At 49.1% G+C, this 18,498-nt stretch overlaps 2 protein-coding genes and 1 pseudogene across 4 annotated transcripts; 2 read left to right on the top strand and 1 right to left on the bottom strand.

Annotated features, from left to right (window-relative positions):
* Positions 1-8,123: 8,123 nt before the first annotated feature.
* LOC124695264 lies at positions 8,124-9,288 on the top strand. Its single transcript, XM_047228128.1, has 2 exons — positions 8,124-8,192; positions 8,932-9,288. The coding sequence occupies exons 1-2, from the start codon at positions 8,124-8,126 to the stop codon at positions 9,286-9,288; spliced, it is 426 nt and encodes a 141-aa protein (XP_047084084.1).
* Positions 9,289-13,921: 4,633 nt separating this feature from the next.
* LOC124695263 lies at positions 13,922-16,096 on the top strand (annotated as a pseudogene).
* An 852-nt stretch (positions 16,097-16,948) lies between these two features.
* On the bottom strand, positions 16,949-18,243 carry LOC124702044. 3 transcript variants are annotated; one of them, XM_047234142.1, is made up of 4 exons: positions 17,850-18,242; positions 17,677-17,769; positions 17,358-17,558; positions 16,949-17,248 (listed from the first exon to the last, which is right to left on the bottom strand). In XM_047234142.1, exons 1-4 carry the CDS (start codon positions 18,060-18,062, stop codon positions 17,207-17,209), a joined length of 549 nt encoding a protein of 182 aa, XP_047090098.1. In that variant the 5' UTR covers positions 18,063-18,242; the 3' UTR covers positions 16,949-17,206. The 3 variants fall into 3 exon arrangements, with proteins under 3 accessions (XP_047090098.1, XP_047090099.1, XP_047090097.1); XM_047234143.1 differs by having other exon boundaries at positions 17,421-17,558; positions 17,850-18,230; XM_047234141.1 differs by having other exon boundaries at positions 16,949-17,558; positions 17,850-18,243.
* Between the last annotated feature and the right edge of the window lie 255 nt (positions 18,244-18,498).

Raw genomic sequence — 18,498 nt, 5'->3', positions numbered from 1 at the left:
TTAAACGGAGTAGGATGACACCTGAGCGGGTACGATCCTGTCACGTCAGGCTAACTAGACTTGCGGTAGAAGTTGTAATCCTAACCATATTGTAAACCCTAGATTGTATGTCTGTTATATATAAAGAGTATACGCCTGCCCTAGAGAGGTACGACAATTCAATCCAATCTATACTTTTTACATGGTATCGAGCAACCCGCTCTTTGATCATCCATGGCTCCTCCCTCTCCCGCAGCCCCCGCCGCCCAGCCAACATCGCTCAAACCATCGGCGCTGCGATCACCGTCAAGCTCGACCAGGACAACTTCCTGTTATGGAGGGCTCGGGCTCTTCCCTGCTCTCTACAGCCTCGATCTGTTCGGCTTTGTAGATGGGAGCAACACCGCGCCGCCCAAGAAGGTTCCGGCGTCCGAGGGAAGCTCGGAATCGGTGGCGAACCCCGAGTATGCAGCGTGGTTCAAAACGGATCAGCAGGTTCCGAGTGCTCTTCTTGCATCTCCGAACCCATCCGTGCTCGGCCATGTGATGCTGCTTGGACTCATCCGCGAGCGTATGGAGCGTACTCACCCGGATGTTCTCGTCACGATCCAAGGCGAAGATCGTGCAGCTCCGCACGGCGCTTGTGAAGCCGAAGAAAAGGGAGATGTCCCTGTCTGACTACTACAACCACGTGAAGAAGATTGCTGACACCATGGCGACAGTCGGCAACCCTCTGAGTGATTCAGAGGTTATTTCATATATTCTTGCTGGGATCAGCGAGGATCACGAGAATTTCACTACGTCGTTATCGGTGATAGCTTCAAAGGGTGATGATGATTTCACTCTCAGCGACCTCTACGGGCACATGGTCGCATACGAGGCACGCAACGTCGATCGCGTGTCCAATGGATCTCCTCAGTTCCAACACTCCGCCAACACTGCATCGCGTGGAGGAGGATACGGTGGCTTTCAGCGCGGTGGCGGAGGCCGCGGACGCGGCGATGGTGGCCGTGGCTATGGAGGAGGTCGCAACTACAACAATGGTGGCGGCTACAACGGTGGTGGCTATGGCGGCGGAGGTGGCCGCAACGGAGGCAATAATTCTGGGCGAGGCAACGGTCAAGGAGGAGGTCGTGGTCGCAACGGTGGCGGAGGTGGCAAATCCACCTGCCAGATCTGCGGCACCTATGGACACGATGCTCTTCGCTGCTACAATCGGTTCAATCACGCCATCCAACCTGAGACATCAAATCGCGCTGCCAACTACTCCAACTCGAACGAGATTGCTGAACCGACCTGGATCATGGACTCCGGGGCGACAGATCACATGACCAACGACATGGATCGCCTCCACGTGCAGAAGAACTATGACGGCCATGATCAGATACAGGTGGCCAATGGTATGCATATTCCTATTTTACATGTTGGTGAATCTTCTTTGTCTGGTCCAAACCAATCTGTTCTACACCTGAAAAATGTCTTACACACTCCACACATTAGCAAAAATCTCATATCTGCCAATAAACTTGCTTTTGATAACAATTGTTTCATTGAGCTTCACCCCTTCCATTTTCTTATCAAGGATCGCATCACGAAGCAAGTTCGTCTACACGGTAGGGCTCAAGGTGGTCTATATCCGGTGCTGCATCCACGCTCTCGTCAAGGACATCTTGCCACTCCATCCAAAGATCTGTGGCACCGGCGTCTTGGTCATCCCACGTCATCGATTGTTCAAGCCATCATCTCCACCAATAAATTAGTTTCGTCGTCAAATAAAAAGCTAGTTGAGCATATTTGTGATGCATGCCAACAAGCAAAGGCACATCAACTTCCTTATGAGTTGTCGTATAGAGTCTCTACTGTTCCTCTAGAGTTGGTTCACACGGATGTGTGGGGACCAGCGGTTAAATCTTCTGGTGGCTTTAGTTATTATGTAAGTTTTTTGGATGATTTTAGCAAGTTTTCGTGGGTCTATTTGTTGAAACACAAGTCAGATGTTGAGCATGTCTTCTATCAATTTCAGAAACGAGTTGAGCGATCTTTGGGTGTTAAAATTCTTTCTGTTCAGTCCGATTGGGGAGGGGAATATCAGAAATTGCATCGCTATTTTCAGAATACTGGCATCACTCATCGCCTCTCCTGTCCCCACACCCACCAACAAAACGGTGCCATCGAAAGAAAACACCGTCATCTTGTCGAAACTGCCCTTGCTCTTCTTGCTCAAGCTTGTGTTCCTCTTCGTTTTTGGGATGATGCCATCCTCACGGCTTGCTATCTCATTAACCGGATGCCTAGTCGAGTTATTCACAATGAAACTCCCGTCACAAAATTGTTTAACATCCCTGTTCGGTATGAAGCTTTACGTGTTTTTGGGTGCGCGTGCTGGCCGAACCTTCGACCCTATAACAACCGGAAATTGTCTTTTCGGTCTATTCGCTGTGTATTTCTTGGGTACAGTCCGGATCATCTTGGTTTCAAGTGTCTTGATCGGTCTACTGGCCGTATATATATCTCCCGTGATGTAGTTTTTGACGAAACAATTTACCCATTCTCTATTGACCACTCCCAAAATTCCCAACCCACTGAAGATCTTCTCCTTCTTCCGGATCCAGCAAGAAATTCCTCAATGTGTAATGATATGGACTGTGCTACTAACCCGGTTCCTAGTATTGCTCGTATCGAGTGCAGGCGCTCCCGTCGACTCCTCATTTCATGGCGTGCATGTCCCTCCTGATGACGATCATGGGGCACCGGATCCTGCTGCTCCGGACGACCATGCGGCTCATAACGATGTGGCCTCAGACAGACTCGGAGCCCGCTTCTCCGCCCACACCGGCTCGTGGGCCGGCCTATGATGCGGATCATGACTCCCCTGCACCATCTCCGTCTGCTGCTTCCTCGCCATCGCCAAGTCCTGCACCTGCCCCTGCACCTACACATCCTATGCGCACTCGGCTGCGGAACAATAAAGTGCGTCCGGTTCGCCTCTATGATGGGATCATCCGATATGACTCGTCCAAGCGTGCCTTTGCTGCTGAACCCACATCTCATCATGACGCTTTGGCTATTCCCTGTGTGGAAAACGGCTATGGATACGGAGTTTGATGCGCTTCGTCTCAACAATACCGGCGTCTTGTGGAACTGCCCCGTGGACATCATATCATCGGCTGCAAGTGGGTTTTCAAGGTCAAGCACAAATCTGACGGCACCATTGATCGCTACAAAGCTCGTCTCGTCGCCAAGGGCTTCACTCAGCGTGCTGGTATCGACTACACTGACACGTTCTCCCCGGTGGTTAAACCCACGACAGTTCGCCTGATCTTGTCCATCGCCGTTTCTCGCGGCTGGGCTCTTCGTCAAGTGGACGTCCAAAATGCCTTCCTCCACGGCGATATCCAGGAGGAGGTATACATGTCTCAACCACCAGGATATGTTGATCCAGATCGCCCTCACCATGTCTGTCGACTGCAGAAATCGCTTTACGGCCTCAAACGAGCGCCAAGAGCGTGGTACTCCAAGCTAAGTGTCAAGCTTCGATCCATGGGTTTCGGGCCATCCAAAGCGAGATAACTCCTTGTTCATTTTCCTTAACCCACGAGTCACTATTTATATGTTGATTTACGTGGATGATATCATCATAGCTGGCTCGTGTCGACGGATCGTGGAAAAACTTACGGAGCAACTTCGTGTCTCCTTTGCTCGTTAAGGATCTTGGAGAACTTTCCTATTTTCTTGGAGTAGAAGTGACAAAGATGTACGATGGAATAGCACTAACTCAGACCAAGTATGCTACCGATCCGCTTCGGAAGGTGAATATGCAAAAATGCAAGGGTATTGCAACGCCCATGTCTTCATCCGACAAGCTCAGCAAGAATGCCGGCACTATACTCACCGAAGCGAGAGGCCTTCGTTTATAGGAGCACGGTGGGAGGTTTGCGGTATCTATGCTTGACACGGCCGGACATTTCTTTTGCGGTAAATAAGGCGTGTCGGTTCCTCTCTGCTCCTACGAGATGTGCATTGGTCTGCAGTTAAAAGGGTGCTTAGATATGTGAAAGAAACTCGAAGGTTGGACTCGGTATACGGCGTTCGCAGTCCACGGAGTTAAGTGTATATACGGATGCAGATTGGGCAGGGTGTCCCGATGATCGCCGATCAAGCTCGGAGGATATGCGGTGTTCTATGGACCCAATCTGATATCGTGGAGCTCTCGGAAACAACCTACGATCAGTCGTTCGAGTACCGAAGCGGAGTATAAAGCCATTGCAAATGGCACGGCGAGGTATCATGGTTGCGATCGGTTCTTCGAGAGCTAGGTGTGTTTCAGGCTCAAGCTCCAATTTTGTGGTGTGACAATCTCGGTGCAACTTTCCTCACAGCAAATCCTGTGTTTCACGCTCGGACCAAACATATCGAAATTGATTTTCATTTTGTACGAGAAAAGGTGTCACTTGGAGCATCGAAGGTGAGGTTCATCTCTACGCGTGACCGGATTGCTGATATATTCACAAAGGCCCTTGGCAAGGAGACGTTTGATCGAATGAAGTATGGATTGAATTTAGTTAGCCCTTGCTTGGATCGAGGGGGATCGTTAAACGGAGTAGGATGACACCTGAGCGGGTACGATCCTGTCACGTCGGGCTAACTAGACTTGCGGTAGAAGTTGTAATCCTAACCATATTGTAAACCCTAGATTGTATGTCTGTTATATATAAAGAGTATACGCCTGCCCTAGAGAGGTACGACAATTCAATCCAATCTATACTTTTTACACATATTACTGCAATCTTTAGTATCCATTTTATCACTAATTTATATATATTGTTACTAATACATAGATGATGATGAACAAGCAAATGAAGATGAATATGCAGTAGATGAAGAGGAAGCTGCACTCGGATGAAGGTCAAGATGCGGTAGATGAAGAGGAATATGCGAGTAGATGAAGAGGAAGAACCAGGTGGTCAGCAAGCAATACGACATCGAAAAATTCTCCCTGACCAACAGAAGTACGCTGCATATGTAGCTATGCACTCACTTTGCATGAAAAACGGAGGGAAGTTTGATAGGAATGATAAGAAAGATGTTGCTGCATTCTTTCAAGTAGAGCAGTCACAAGCAAACAGTGCATTGGCAAGGTCATGTTTCTTACAGCAGTTGCAAGACCAAGATTCGACAGTGCAAAAAATGTGACTTTTTCTGGTAAGATTGGTGTGTGGCCATTTGTTAAACAATTGCCAGCACAAAGGAAAAGCGATAATCGGCCTAAAGGGACCCTAGAGACTAAGTCAATCAAAGTCACTAGGGATGTTATGAGGGAGTTCCTAATAGATAAGGTGTTGCCAGCCATTCGAGATGCTTGGCCCGCACAAGATGCTTGGACGGACTATCTTTGTACAGGCAAGATAACACCAAGCCACACATACTACCTACCGATCAAGAATTCGGAGATGCTCGTAGCTAAAATTGGAATGGACATCAGGCTGGTGCAGCAGCACGACGAATAGCCCAGATTTGAATGTTAATGATCTAGGGTTCTTCAACTCCATAGAATCCCTAACGAGACCATGCGAAGCCCTAGAACACTAAACGACCTCATCCGTGATGTGCAGGAAGAGTTTTCTGCATATGATGCACCTACCTTGAATAGAATTTTCGTATCTCTTCAAACTTGTATGACTGAAGTATTGAACAATAGTGGAGGCAATGGGTATACAATCCCTCATTTGGGCAAGATAAGCTTAGAAGAACAAAATCTGCTACCTACCAGCATTCCTTGTCCCGCTCTAGTTTATGAAAATGCCCTAAAGGCAGTAGCTAAGGCACTGCAAGCAGAAGAAGAAGCAAAGCAACAAGAAGCTCGAAAGAAAGAAGAAGCAAAGCAAGAGGAAGCTCGAAAGAAAGAAGAAGCAAAGAAAGCAAGAGAAGAAGAAAAGCAAGAGGAAGCTCGAAAGAAAGAAGAAGCAAAGCAAGCAAGAGAAGAAGAAAAGCAAGAGGAAGCTCGAAAGAAAGAAGAAGCAAAGAAAGCAAGAGAAGAAGAAAAGCAAGAAGAAGCTCGAAAAAAAGAAGAAGCAAAGAAAGCAAGAGAAGAAGAAAAGCAAGAGGAAGCTCGAAAGAAAGAAGAAGCAAAGAAAGCAAGAGAAGAATCGAAGAAAGCAAGAGAAGAAGAAAAGCAAGAAGAAGCTCGAAAAAAAGAAGAAGCAAAAAAAGAAAGAGAAGAAGCAAAGAAAGCAAGAGAAGAAGAAAAGCAAGAAGAAGCTCGAAAAAAAGAAGAAGCAAAAAAAGCAAGAGAAGAAGCAAAGCAAGAAGAAGCTCGAAAAAAAGAAGAAGCAAAAAAAGCAAGAGCAAAGAAAGCAAGAGAAGAAGCAAGCAATCAATCTAGCAAGCGCAAGAGAAAAGAAGGAAATCATGCAGAAGGAGATCAAGAAGAAATACCTACAGCAGAAGCAAGCACAAGCAAAAAGCGTAAGCAACACAAGAACAAACAAGCACAAGCACAAGTAGCTACATCAGAAGTGGAAGCAAGCTACAGGAATTTGTTAACTGAATTTGTTGCAAGCAAGCAGTGGAACGCTACTGGAATTTGTACCTATTGATCTTCAACCATTGACACCAGAAAATGCAAGCTACTGGAGTACATTACTGTAATGCTACTGTATTGTTGTTGTTACACAAACTACTGCTCATGCTACTGTACTGTTGTTGTTGTTACACAAACTACTTCTACTTATTGGTGTTGTCAGATTGTAAACTTGAAATAATTGAGGAACCTCAGCCAGGGTTATTCTTAGTGACAATGACACCAAGCAATCAAGGAGTAATGTTTGTTAATTCAGTTAACTATTGTTGTAATGTTTTTTAAGGATCAAGTATTGGTACACTCCTACTGTGCAGGAGTAGCTACTCTCCCTAAAGAGAATACTGTTCTGAAACAGCAGCCAAACGAAAATGAGTTTCAGGGAAAAATAAGTTCCATGAAAAGGAGTATAAAATCTACTGTACTTGGAGTATTCGCCAAAACATGATCATAGTAATAATACACAAATTGACCACAGGATGCAAACGTTTTCAGTATCTTTTCCCTGGTTATTATTTTGATTTTATTTATTAAAATTTGCATGGATAAAAGTTACTTGGAGTAGCTAACTATAGCATCCCATGGAAGGTGCATCCCACAGTAAATCATTGAGTTAAATAAGTGCAGAGACAAACAAGGAATAAAAGTAATTGCAGCCTGATAGAACTGAATAATAAAAAGTCAGAAACCTGGCAGTGCTACAAAATCAGAAACAGGTAAAATGCAGCAAGACGCAATGACAGGACATACAAAAGATGGAGCTATTCTCCATCAGGAGTATGTCCTTCAAAGGGCAAAGAAATGCTGGATTGCTGACCGCTAGTTGGCCAAAAGCTATGCATTGACCTGAATCGTTCTAGTAGGATGGAAAAGACGGTCGCAGTCTTGCAATTTACAAGAAATTCTGTCCAGGCCTTACCCCGACCCGATGTAATAATATAGCTCATCAACGCTATCACTGATATTAGAACATTAATTTGGAACCACTGGCTAAGCATGTTTACAGAGCATGGATCAACTTAATTGAACAACTTACATAAGACTAGAGAGTTAATTTGGACGCAGTGTTAAAATTGTTTCTTGGGAAATCGGCAGCAATCGTATGGGAACGAAATCATGCATAAAACGGCAGCTTTCTGCATCAAGCTAGAAGCAAGAAGCATGAGCACTCACGTATAGGATGGAGAAGAAGACCCCGCGGTCGGGCCTGCCGTCCCTGCCGACGGGCACGACGGCGGTGACCCCGCGTCCGCCGCACCTCCCGGTGAGCATCGCGAGAGCGCGCCACCGGCGCCAGGTCACCACCTGCGCCCTGCACAGCGAGATTAACCAACCGAGTGGTGTCAGCTCCTGAAAACGAGCAAGGCGGATTTCTGACGGAGCGAGGAACATACTTGGGTGAAGGCGGCGAGTCGGCGGCGGTGGGGGAGGGCGGTCGGGGTCGGATGTGGATGCGCGCTTGCGGTCGGGGTCGGAGCCCGGGAGGCGCGGGGTGAGCGCGGTGTCCTCGAAGTCGAGCCCCGAGGCGGCGGAGGACTCCGTGGAGCTCCGCTCCGTCTCCACCGACATGGCCGGGAGGAGTTGGTGGCGCGGCGCGGGCGGGTTTGTCGTTTGGCTCTCCGGTGACGCAGAAGCGGTGACTTGACCTTGACGGCGGCGACGGCGGGCGCGGACCAGGCGGCCGGCAGGCCCTCGAGCTTGGCGGGGCCGACCGTGACCCCCCGGCCCCGGCTACCTCCACACCACCATGCCGCCCTCCACCTCGTCACCTCGTCACCTCCTGGGCTTTGTAGCTCGACGCAGAGAAGTGTGGAGGAGTTCCAGCCGCCGGCGGTTGGCCGGATCTCGTGGCCACGGCCTCCGACGATCGACAGATCGGGCACCACTGCTCACAGATCTTGGGGCACCGACGAAAAATACGGTCTTGAGCGGACGGAATCCTCCAGCCCTTTAGGGAGAGGCGGAGATTGAGCGAGGCGGCGTGGGCGGGGACGGCATGGCGGCGGCATAGAGCGCGCCGTGTGGGTGCCTGGCAGCGGCGTGTGGAGAGCGACTGCGGCTGCGCTGTGTGCGGTCGGTGGCCATGGGAGGAGCGAGTGAAGCGACAGCGCAGTGCGAGTGCGGAGGGGTAAAATGGGAAAGTCCAAAGATTACGTAGCGTAACGAAATTTGGCCGTGAAACCGCCGACGTCTTACATTTCTGCACGGAGGGAGTATTTGAGTTCTGCACTATGCTTTGGATTATTTTGACTAGCAGGCGGCTTATATTATATATTGATATGCCATCTGAATTAGGAATTACTTCAGTTATGTACTATGCTTTGGATTATTTTGACTAACTGAATGCTTGGTGTAATAATTGTATGAATTTGTAGCCGAGGGAGTTCGGGAGCATGGAGGATTTCTGGGGCTTCTACCTGGGCCAGCACTCGAAGCCGGCGACGCGCCGCTGGCACTTCGCCGGCACGCTCGCGTCGCTCGTCTGCGCACTCCTCGCGGCCGCCACCGGCCGCGCCTCGCTCCTGGCAGCGTGCCCCGTGCTCGGGTACGGCATGGCGTGGTACAGCCACTTCTTCGTGGAGGGCAACCGGCCGGCCACGTTCGGCCACCCCGTCTGGTCCTTGCTCTGCGACTACCGCATGTTTGCCCTCATCCTCACCGGCCGCATCGACGCCGAGCTCGCACGCCTCCGCATCCGGCCCCGGAGCGACGCCGCCGTTCACCAGGAGTGACTGATCCGTCTCAAATTCCCCGTCTCTTTGCGTCTCGTGGTACCATCAATAAGTCAAATTTCCTCCCCGTGCCGTGCACTTGCAGGTGCTAATTAAGTTCTTATTTGGTGTGTGTCTACCGTACTAGCCGAGTATTTCCACGCACGGAGAATACCATGTGTCTTCGCAATTTGTGATTGCCCTGATCTTATTGTTCATCACCTGTTTGGCTTGGAGTCAGTGGTACACAAATTGGACCATGATGCAGCAGTCTCTGCCTTATTTCCCTCTTCTCAAGCCTACTATATTAATATAGCAACCACACGATATAACTGCTGGTGCATCAGTACAAACACGTATAAAAGAAAATATAAAAGAAAGAAAAGAGAAACAATGTTGAAAAGGTCGGATTGACAAAAACGAAGATGTCCCGCAATTGTTGTGTCCTTCGCAGAATTTCCACCACGCTCCTAGCACTCGATACGTCGCGTACCAAGCAAAATCTTAAAAGGAATGCCACGATGATGACAATGCTGCACGGATTGGTCCTAGGGCTTTCCCAAGTACGCGCGAGGGATAAGGGAGGATGGCTTCACCCAACGCTCTTCAGGAAGGAAGGGTGGCGCCTACGGGCGTCATCGCGTCAGTGTCGGCCAGACCGACAAGAATTTCTCCTGACCCTCGCAACCCCGCCCCGGACGCTCCAATGTGCTCCACCAAACTCACCACCCACCAACGCGCCACGATGACCTTGCAAACACCATCGCCATCTTACCATGGCTAACGAACCGAAGCTAGGGGGACTAAGAAGGATGGCGAAACTGAGGAGCAGCGGGGTACTAGCCACACGGGAGGGGACCGCCTCCACCGCCAATGGCGATACTCGTCCAAACAAGCCGGCAAGGGGCACACCAGACCCTCATGGCCTGACCGAGCACAAACGACCCAACTGGCCCATGCTCGTGAAGCCCTTGTCGGGATGTTGCAGGGCACGCGCCGCCACCCCAGCCATCCCCGCTCCAGCGCCTCCCCCGCCCACCGGAGGCAGCCCTGCTCTGCCGAGGCCCAGTCCAAAATGGGGCCCACATGGCCCAGATCCGGGCCGGTAGGGCACCGCCGCCAACAAGCCACGCCATCGCCACCACGCCGCCCGAGAAGACGCGCCGCCGTCAGAACCTCCACCTACCGAAGAGCACCGCCGCCGGAACCTCCACCTACCGAAGAGCACCGCCACCGGATGAGGGGACCCCATGCCCCTCCAAACGCACGGGTAGGAGCCGCTCCGCCGCCGCCGACATCGCATGGGCTTTGCCTGGCGGACTATACCAACGGGGGCGGCCGGGGAAAACTAGTGTCTCTCCTTTCTGGCGTGTCACCGCCCTCCCGTTCTCTCGCCACCCGAAAGGGTGTCTCTGGGTTGGGTCTTCTGCCTTATTTCCCATAAATTACTTTGACAACATAGCGGTTTTTCGAGATAATTTACAAGTAGAAGAACCTCGCAAGAATTTTATCCCATTAACGAATAGTAAATACAAGCATACTTGTCATTTGGTTAGTGAATGGCCCATTTAATCGGAGTGGCTTCTTCCAGTGGAAATCATACACATCTGAATATCTGATATGACTGTAGATCATTCCTCGGCTCAGCTGTCGCTTCTGTTGGGCTTGTCTGACGCCTCACGCCTGGTACACCTGAAAGAAGCAAGCGATTGCCTGGTTACCGCTAACGGATGATGAGGAGGGTTCTTGAACTGAATCGTATCGGTCGTTCACGGATCATGAGAAGTGCAGAAATGCCGACTTGTATCGTAAGAGCGAAAGAACAGACAACCAGGATCATCTGTCTGCCGTACCGGCTACCGTGTCAGCTGGCGACGGGAACCACTCGTTGGTGGCAGGATTCCCCTTGCAGGAGGCGTGGCGCTCTGTGGAATCCGGGTCTTCGGAGAGTTCAAACGAGGCGCCAGTGGGCTTGTCCATCTTGATGAAGCCCGTCCCAGTCTGCAGGACATGCACCAAGTTAATTTAACAGCTCATGATTCAGAGACCAAAATGGTCACACTGGGCAGCAGGAAGATTGCAGAGACTGACCGTGTGGTGCTGCTTGCCGACGCCGCCGATCGAGGTCTTTGTAGTACTCCGTCTCCAGCAACTCCTCCCCCGGCCTTGCTGCCCCCGAGCGCCAGTTTCTGCAACAATCGACCCACGGCCACGCGCATCGGCTCCATGCATGTAAACGAACCTCACGGTTGCGTCCAACGCACCCCAGTCCAGTCGATGCCGTTATTCTCCATTTTCAAGTGCGCGTGATTATAGGAACGTACGTGATCCCCTGACTTCTCGCCAGTCGCCACCTAATCCCGTAAGCGTCATTCCCTAACAGAAATCCGCAGGTTATAGGAACGCATCTGACCTACGTACTTGACGAGCAGTGAACCTCCAAGGCGTGCATCAACAAGCACAAGGCCGACCTCCTAAAACCCTAGCAGCGCGAGCAGCGGGTGGGGTGGTAAGGAAGGACGTCCAACGCTCCGGACGAGGCCACCGAGGTGCCACAATGAAGCTGACGGTGAAGACTCTAATGGGCATCGACTTCCAGATCCGGGTGCAGCACCATGACACCGTGAGATCCCCTACCTACCTGCTCTTCCATTTATTGTGTTGAAAATGTCAGTGGGAGTAATTATTTCAAGATCTTGCTTACTTTTTTGCTTTTGAATCAGATTATGGCTGTCAAGACGAAGATTGAAGAGATCCAAGGAAAGGATAGCTATCCACGGGGTCAACAAATGCTCATTTACAAGGGCAAGGTGTTGAAGGATGAAAGCACACTGAAAAAGAATCAAGTTACTGAAGATGAGTTCCTGGTCGTCATGCTTTGTAAGGTAGGCTGCTTATATGCCATGTACGTATATTGGGAATTATTTCAGTTCTGCACTATGCTTTGGAATATTTTGACTAGCAGGAGGCTTATATTATATGCCATGTGTATTAGGAATTATTTCAGTTCTGTACTATGCTTTGGATTATTTTGACTAGCTGAATGCTTGGTGTAATAATTGTATGAATTTGCAGGGACTAAGGAGTTAGCATAAGCGGTTACATGTAAAACGACACGTAACAACTTTCCTCTAATAAATAAATAATACGCATGAAACAATTTCCAGCCTCATTTGATGCATCACAGTTTCTGACCTCCTGGCGTAGGCTATCAGTATTGTTACTTCCTACTACATCCGTTCCGCTCGACACCATGTACATACATGCTCTGGTCGCCACCACTCTGCGTCGATTAAATCAGAAAGAGAGAGTATGTAGCAGCTATACAGTACAAGTTCATTTATATCAACAACATTACAGAAAGTGCTTGAGGCATACAACATTATTTTCACATTAGGGGACAGGCTGCAGTGGCGCGGCTTGCCAAGGCCGGCTGCTTGCCCCTTTTGCGACCAGGAGCAGGAGACGCTCCAACACCTCCTGCTTGGTTGCGTGGTTGCTCGTGAGGTTTGGGCTTGGGTGCTAACACGTTGGGGCAAGTTGCAGTGGATGCCTGACGTGGGCACAGAGGTTGTGCCCTGGTGGACCTCCCTCACCTGCACCAGATCTGTGAGGAGGGATATGTGGACGGCTATCATTTTGGTTTTCTGGTGTATCTGGAGGCATCGGAACGACGTGGTGTTCAATGGCGCCACCCCGGCAGAGGCGGCCATTAGGCATAGGATTAGGGAGGAGTACCAGAGATGGCGTGTAGCTAGGCTTTTCCGCTCTGAGTCCTTTGGATTTCCTGAGCCTTTTCCTTTTTCGTGGAGGGATGGAGATTAGGCTTCCGTCTAGTAGGGAGCTGCTACCCCTTGTTGGCAGTGATACCTGTGGCTCGCGCTTTCTTGCCCTTTCTTCTATATGATTAGTAGACCTTACAGGGTGTATTCTCGAAAAAACATTATTTTCACATTATTCAATATTTCCCCGCTTTGTGCTTTGGTCTTGTTCTGTTTATTTCTAAATATTGCTATTTACTTATTTGCTGCAGAGTAAAGCTTCAGCTTCCAGCGGAACTTCATCTGCTAAGGTAAACTTCTTCTTTTGGGGATAATACAATATAGCAAGCATATGTACTAACATACTAACGTGAACCATTACTAGCCTTTGAGCACTCCTGTATCCAGGCAAGCGCCTCCAATTGTTCAACATCGAGCTCCTCAACCCATGTGAGTCCCTGCTTTCTTTCCTATTGGCATTCTACTGAATGGGTCATGGTCGTACTCAAGCCAAATGTATCTTTATGCAGGGTCTCAGCAACTACAACTGCTCAACCTGAAATATCATCTGCAGAGTATGTTCCATGTCTGCCTACTGATATATGTATTAGTGTTCTTTTTTACCACTTAAATTTCATGTTTCTGCATGTACATTCCCAATGGGACACCTGTGGCTTTTATTTTTGTAGTCACGGCCTTCTAATGTTTGTTGCAGCTTTACATCATGCAGTTGGAATCAGGCCAACCTGTCGTGCTGTTTTGTTGCCTCCCCGGCGGTCCAAGGCGTGCATCAAGAAGTAGAAGTCCGACCTCCTAAAACCCTAGAGCGAGCAGCGGGTGGGGTGGGAAGGAAGGACGTCCGACACTCCGAACAAGGCCACCGAGGTGCCGCCATGAAGCTGACAGTGAAGACTCTCAAGGGCATCCACTTCGAGATCTGGGTGCAATACCATGACACCGTGAGATCCCCTAGCTACCTGCTCCTCCATTTATAGTGTCGGAAATTTCCCCTTTCCTACTTCCAATCGCACCTCGACCATCTTCTTCTCCGCTAGATGCAACACTTCCTAGTGATTTTGTTCGGGAGCTTTTCTAGCATTTTGATCAAATGCATGTGCATCGCACGATGGTGATGAACTAGCTGCTCAGCGCCTGTGGTTATGCGTGGATGCAAGGGATTAGCTCATTAGGTTTTAGATATGCGGTGTCGCGAGGTGGGATTTGGCTACGCTACTACTTACTTTCGCTTAGCTGATTGGTTCTGAATGAATTGTAATGCCGTTTGCACTGCATCGTTGCGTTTCAGTGCTCGGGATTACGTACCCAAGGTGTATATCAATGCTTTTTTTGGGGTGGGTGGGGGGGGGGGGGTTCAGTGCTTGGGATTACGTACCCAAGGTGTCTATTAATGCTTTTTTTGGGGGGGGGGGGAGACGAAGAGTGGTCAGCGCGCCTGGGTGCGACTGATTTTTTTATGGTGACCGTGTGTCCTTATACGAGTTTTGGCAATGTTCCAAACATACATCGTTGGTGGAGGCACCATGTTCATGGTCAAATGTTTTTAGTTAAGATATACTACTTCCGTTCTATAATTCCTGTCGCAGATTTGGATGTATCTATAATCATATTTTATGAATAGATACATCCAAACCCCCAACAAGGATCGTGGAGCGGAGGGAGTACTATCCAAGTTCTTTTTAGCTTGATGCCCTAGGGTCTGTGGTCGCCAATGTATTTGAAACTATCTAGACCGTTCGTATAAAAATTATAGTATGACATTTTTGTTGATATATTTTACATCGTATTATAACTAATGTGTTATGCTAGCACATCTTAGTGTAAGGTTGTTAAAATATTTTTCAAAGTAGCATCTGAGAGACTTTTGAACTTAGAGTAAAAAGAAAGTCAGTGGGAGTAATTATTTCATGATCTTGCTTACTTTTTTGTTGTTGTTTTGAATCAGATTATGGCTGTCAAGAAGAAGATTGAAGTGATCCAAGGAAATGATAGCTACCCACGGGGTCAACAAATGCTCATTTACAAGGGCAAGGTGTTGAAGGATGAAAGTACACTGGACGAGAATAAAGTTATTGAAGATGAGTTCCTGGTCGTCATGCTTCGTAAGGTAGGCTTCTTACTGCGGAGGTGGACGGTTTGCACCCGGGTGCATATGCACTCTATCTTGAAAAAATCCAACAAATGTTATTTCAAAATTTCAGATTTTTTTTTCATGTATATCATATGTTTACACTTGTTTGTGCAGATTTTGGCATAATAAAACGGCCATGTGTGACCTACACATAAATGTGAAAATGGAATTTTCTATTTCCGAGCCAATCATTATAGTCTCACTTGGACATTTTATCATTTTCGTGTAGGCCATATACAATCGAATTTTTTCATGAAAACTTACACAAGTAAGTATCAACATATAGTATGTACATGATTTTTTTTTTGAGATTTTTAAATAGCAATTTTTTCAAAATTGGTGAAACCGGGTGCATGTGCACCCGGGTTCATCCGGGTATTTCCCGCTTATATGCCATGTATATTAGGAATTATTTCAGTTCTGCACTATGCTTTGGATTATTTTGACTAGCAGGCGGCTTATATTATATGCCATCTGAATTAGGAATTACTTCAGTTATGTACTATGCTTTGGATTATTTTGACTAACTGAATGCTTGGTGTAATAATTGTAAGTATGAATTTGTAGCCAAGGAGTTCGGGAGCATGGAGGATTTCTGGGGCTTCTACCTGGGCCAGCACTCGAAGCCGGCGACGCGCCGCTGGCACTTCGCCGGCACGCTCGCGTCGCTTGTCTGCGCACTCCTCGCAGCCGCCACCGGCCGCGCCTCGCTCCTGGCAGAGCGTGCCCCGTGCTCGGGTACGGCATGGCGTGGTACAGCCACTTCTTCGTTGAGGGCAACCGGCCGGCCACGTTCGGCCACCCCGTCTGGTCCTTGCTCTGCGAGTACCGCATGTTGGCCCTCATCCTCACCGGCCGCATCGACGCCGAGCTCGCCCGCCTCCGCATCCGGCCCGCAAGCGACGTGCACCATGAGTGACCGATCCCTCTCTTCGCGTTTCGTGGTAACATCAGTAAATTTCCATCCACCGTGTGCACTTACATAGTTGCAGGTGTGGATTCCTTGAAGGAAAAAAGAAATAACACTTGCAGTTGCAGGTGTTAAGTGGGTACTATCTATTTTTGGTGCGTATTTATCGGGGCATCCTTCCTGGTGTATGTGCATTCGCAGTGTAACAGATAATGCCATGCGGCTTTGCTATGTGTGATTTCTTTATAGACTAATCTTATTGTTAATCATCTGTTGGCATAGAGTCACTGAGTCAGTGATACACATAGTTTGGTCCATGATGCAGCAATTTATGCTTTATTTCCAGTAAATTACTTGGATAGCACAGCGGTTTGCAGAACGATGGACAAGCTTTAGTTGTGCACTTGCAGAGTTGCAGGTGTGGATTCCTTGAAAGAAAGAAAAAAAAACACTTGAAGAGTACTATTTAGATGTGTATTGCATTTCTCATTTATCTCCACGCCAGATTGCCATGCATGTGTCTTCGCCTTTTGTAATTGCTTTAGAGACTAATCATATTGACATCTGTTTGGCGTGGAGTCAGTGATACATAGATTGGACCATGGTGCAGAAATTGCTGCTTTATTTCCTGTAAAATTACTTCGACAACACAACGGTTTTCAGATCGATGAACAAGCTTTATAACCTCACAAGAATTTCATCTCATTAACGAATAGAAAAGACACGCGTATGCATCCTTAATTTGTGAATGGCCAAGTTAATAGGAGTGGTTTCTTATTTGGCAGTGGAGAGCATCCACATCTGATGTCTGAAGATGCCCTAATCTTATTGTTTATCATCTGTTTGGTTCGGAGTCAGTCGTACACAAAATTGGACCATGATACCGCTTTATTTCCTGTACTTTTACACCGTGCTTTAATACCGCAACAGAGGTTTCGAAATCGACGCACAAACTTCATTAAGTACAACGTCACAAGAATCTCATCTGAATAACGAATAGCAAATACACGCACGCTTCGTGGGTTTGTGAATGACCAACCAATTTGACCGGGGAGGTTTCTTCTTCGCTGGTGGAAATCATACACATCGTGAACTGATGGCTGTAGATGATTCCTCAGCTCAGCTGTCGCTTCTGCTGGGCTTGTCTGACGCCTGGTACACCTGAAAGAAGGAAAACCATTTGCCTGATTACCGCTTAGGGATGCCGGAGGGTTCTCGAACAGAATCGTATCGCCCGTTCATGGATCATGAGAAGTGCAGAAATTGCGACTTGTATGGTAAGAGTGCAGGGTAAAAAGAAGAGACAACCAGGATCATCTGTCTGTCCTCCTACCGTGTCGGCCGACGGGATCCACTCGTTGGTGGCAGGATTCCCCTTGCAAGAAGCATGGCGCTCCGACGCGTCGGGGTCCTCGGAGAGCTCGAACGAGGCGCCGGTGGGCTTGTCCATCTTGATGAAGCCCGTCCCAGTCTGCAGGGCATGGGCGCAGCGCACCAGAGGTTAAGTTAACAGCTCGCTCATACTGTAATTTTTGGAGATCAAAATGGTCACCCGGGCCGGCAGCAGAAAAAGGCATACGGAGACCTACCGTGTGGTGCTGCTTGCCGACGCCGCCGAGGTCCTTGTAGTACTCCGTCTCCACGAACTCCTCCCCAGGCTTGCCGCCCTCGAGCACCAGTTTCTGCAACAAACGATCCACGCGCATCGGCTCCATGTAAATTTTCTGTTTTAAAGACGGAGAAAAGGGGACGGCTAACGGACCTTGGTGTGGGCTTCGAGCTCCTGGAGCTTGTCGAGCTCCGGGTGGGAGGAGTCGACGAGCGCGTCGTCGGTGTAGACGGTGGAGTGCTCGCTCCGGGAGGGCTTGGTGTGGCGCTTGGGCGCGGCGTCGTCGTAGTACTCCCGCACCTCCGCCACCCGCACCGCCTCGTCCACGGGGGACAGGTGCGCGTCGCTCCTGCTCGGCCGCGACATCGACCGATCTCTCCACTGCACTGTACGCTCGCAGGTCGATTGCTAGCGCTACTACGGCTACTTCTACTTGTGCACTTGTGCTCGTGTTTGTGAGTAGTGGTCGATTAAGCGCGGTTGTGTGCCGGTGGCGGAGGCTGATCGAAAGCGCCGTGCTATTATGGTGCCGCGCTCGACGGTGGCGACGGTGCACCGGCGCTGGGGCCAACGCGATATTTGTGAAGGGAAAATATCCACGGGATCTAGGTGGAGTGGATAGAGAGGATGGTCCATGGCTTAGCGGGAACGACGACGGACGAGAGGCCAGGAATGCGCAGTCGCTCGGCCGTCACGTCGGAGGCGGCGAGGCCGGGGCCCAATTTGGCCATGGTTTGTCTACGGTGCCAAGATAAGGCGTTCTACTGCACACTCGATGGTGATGGCTTCTTAGATTTTGAAA

Source organism: Lolium rigidum, chromosome 3, assembly GCF_022539505.1.
Source record: "Lolium rigidum isolate FL_2022 chromosome 3, APGP_CSIRO_Lrig_0.1, whole genome shotgun sequence".
Lineage (NCBI taxonomy): Eukaryota > Viridiplantae > Streptophyta > Magnoliopsida > Poales > Poaceae > Lolium > Lolium rigidum.
Note: the sequence above shows the minus strand (reverse complement) of the source record. Positions and strands in the feature narration are given on the sequence as shown.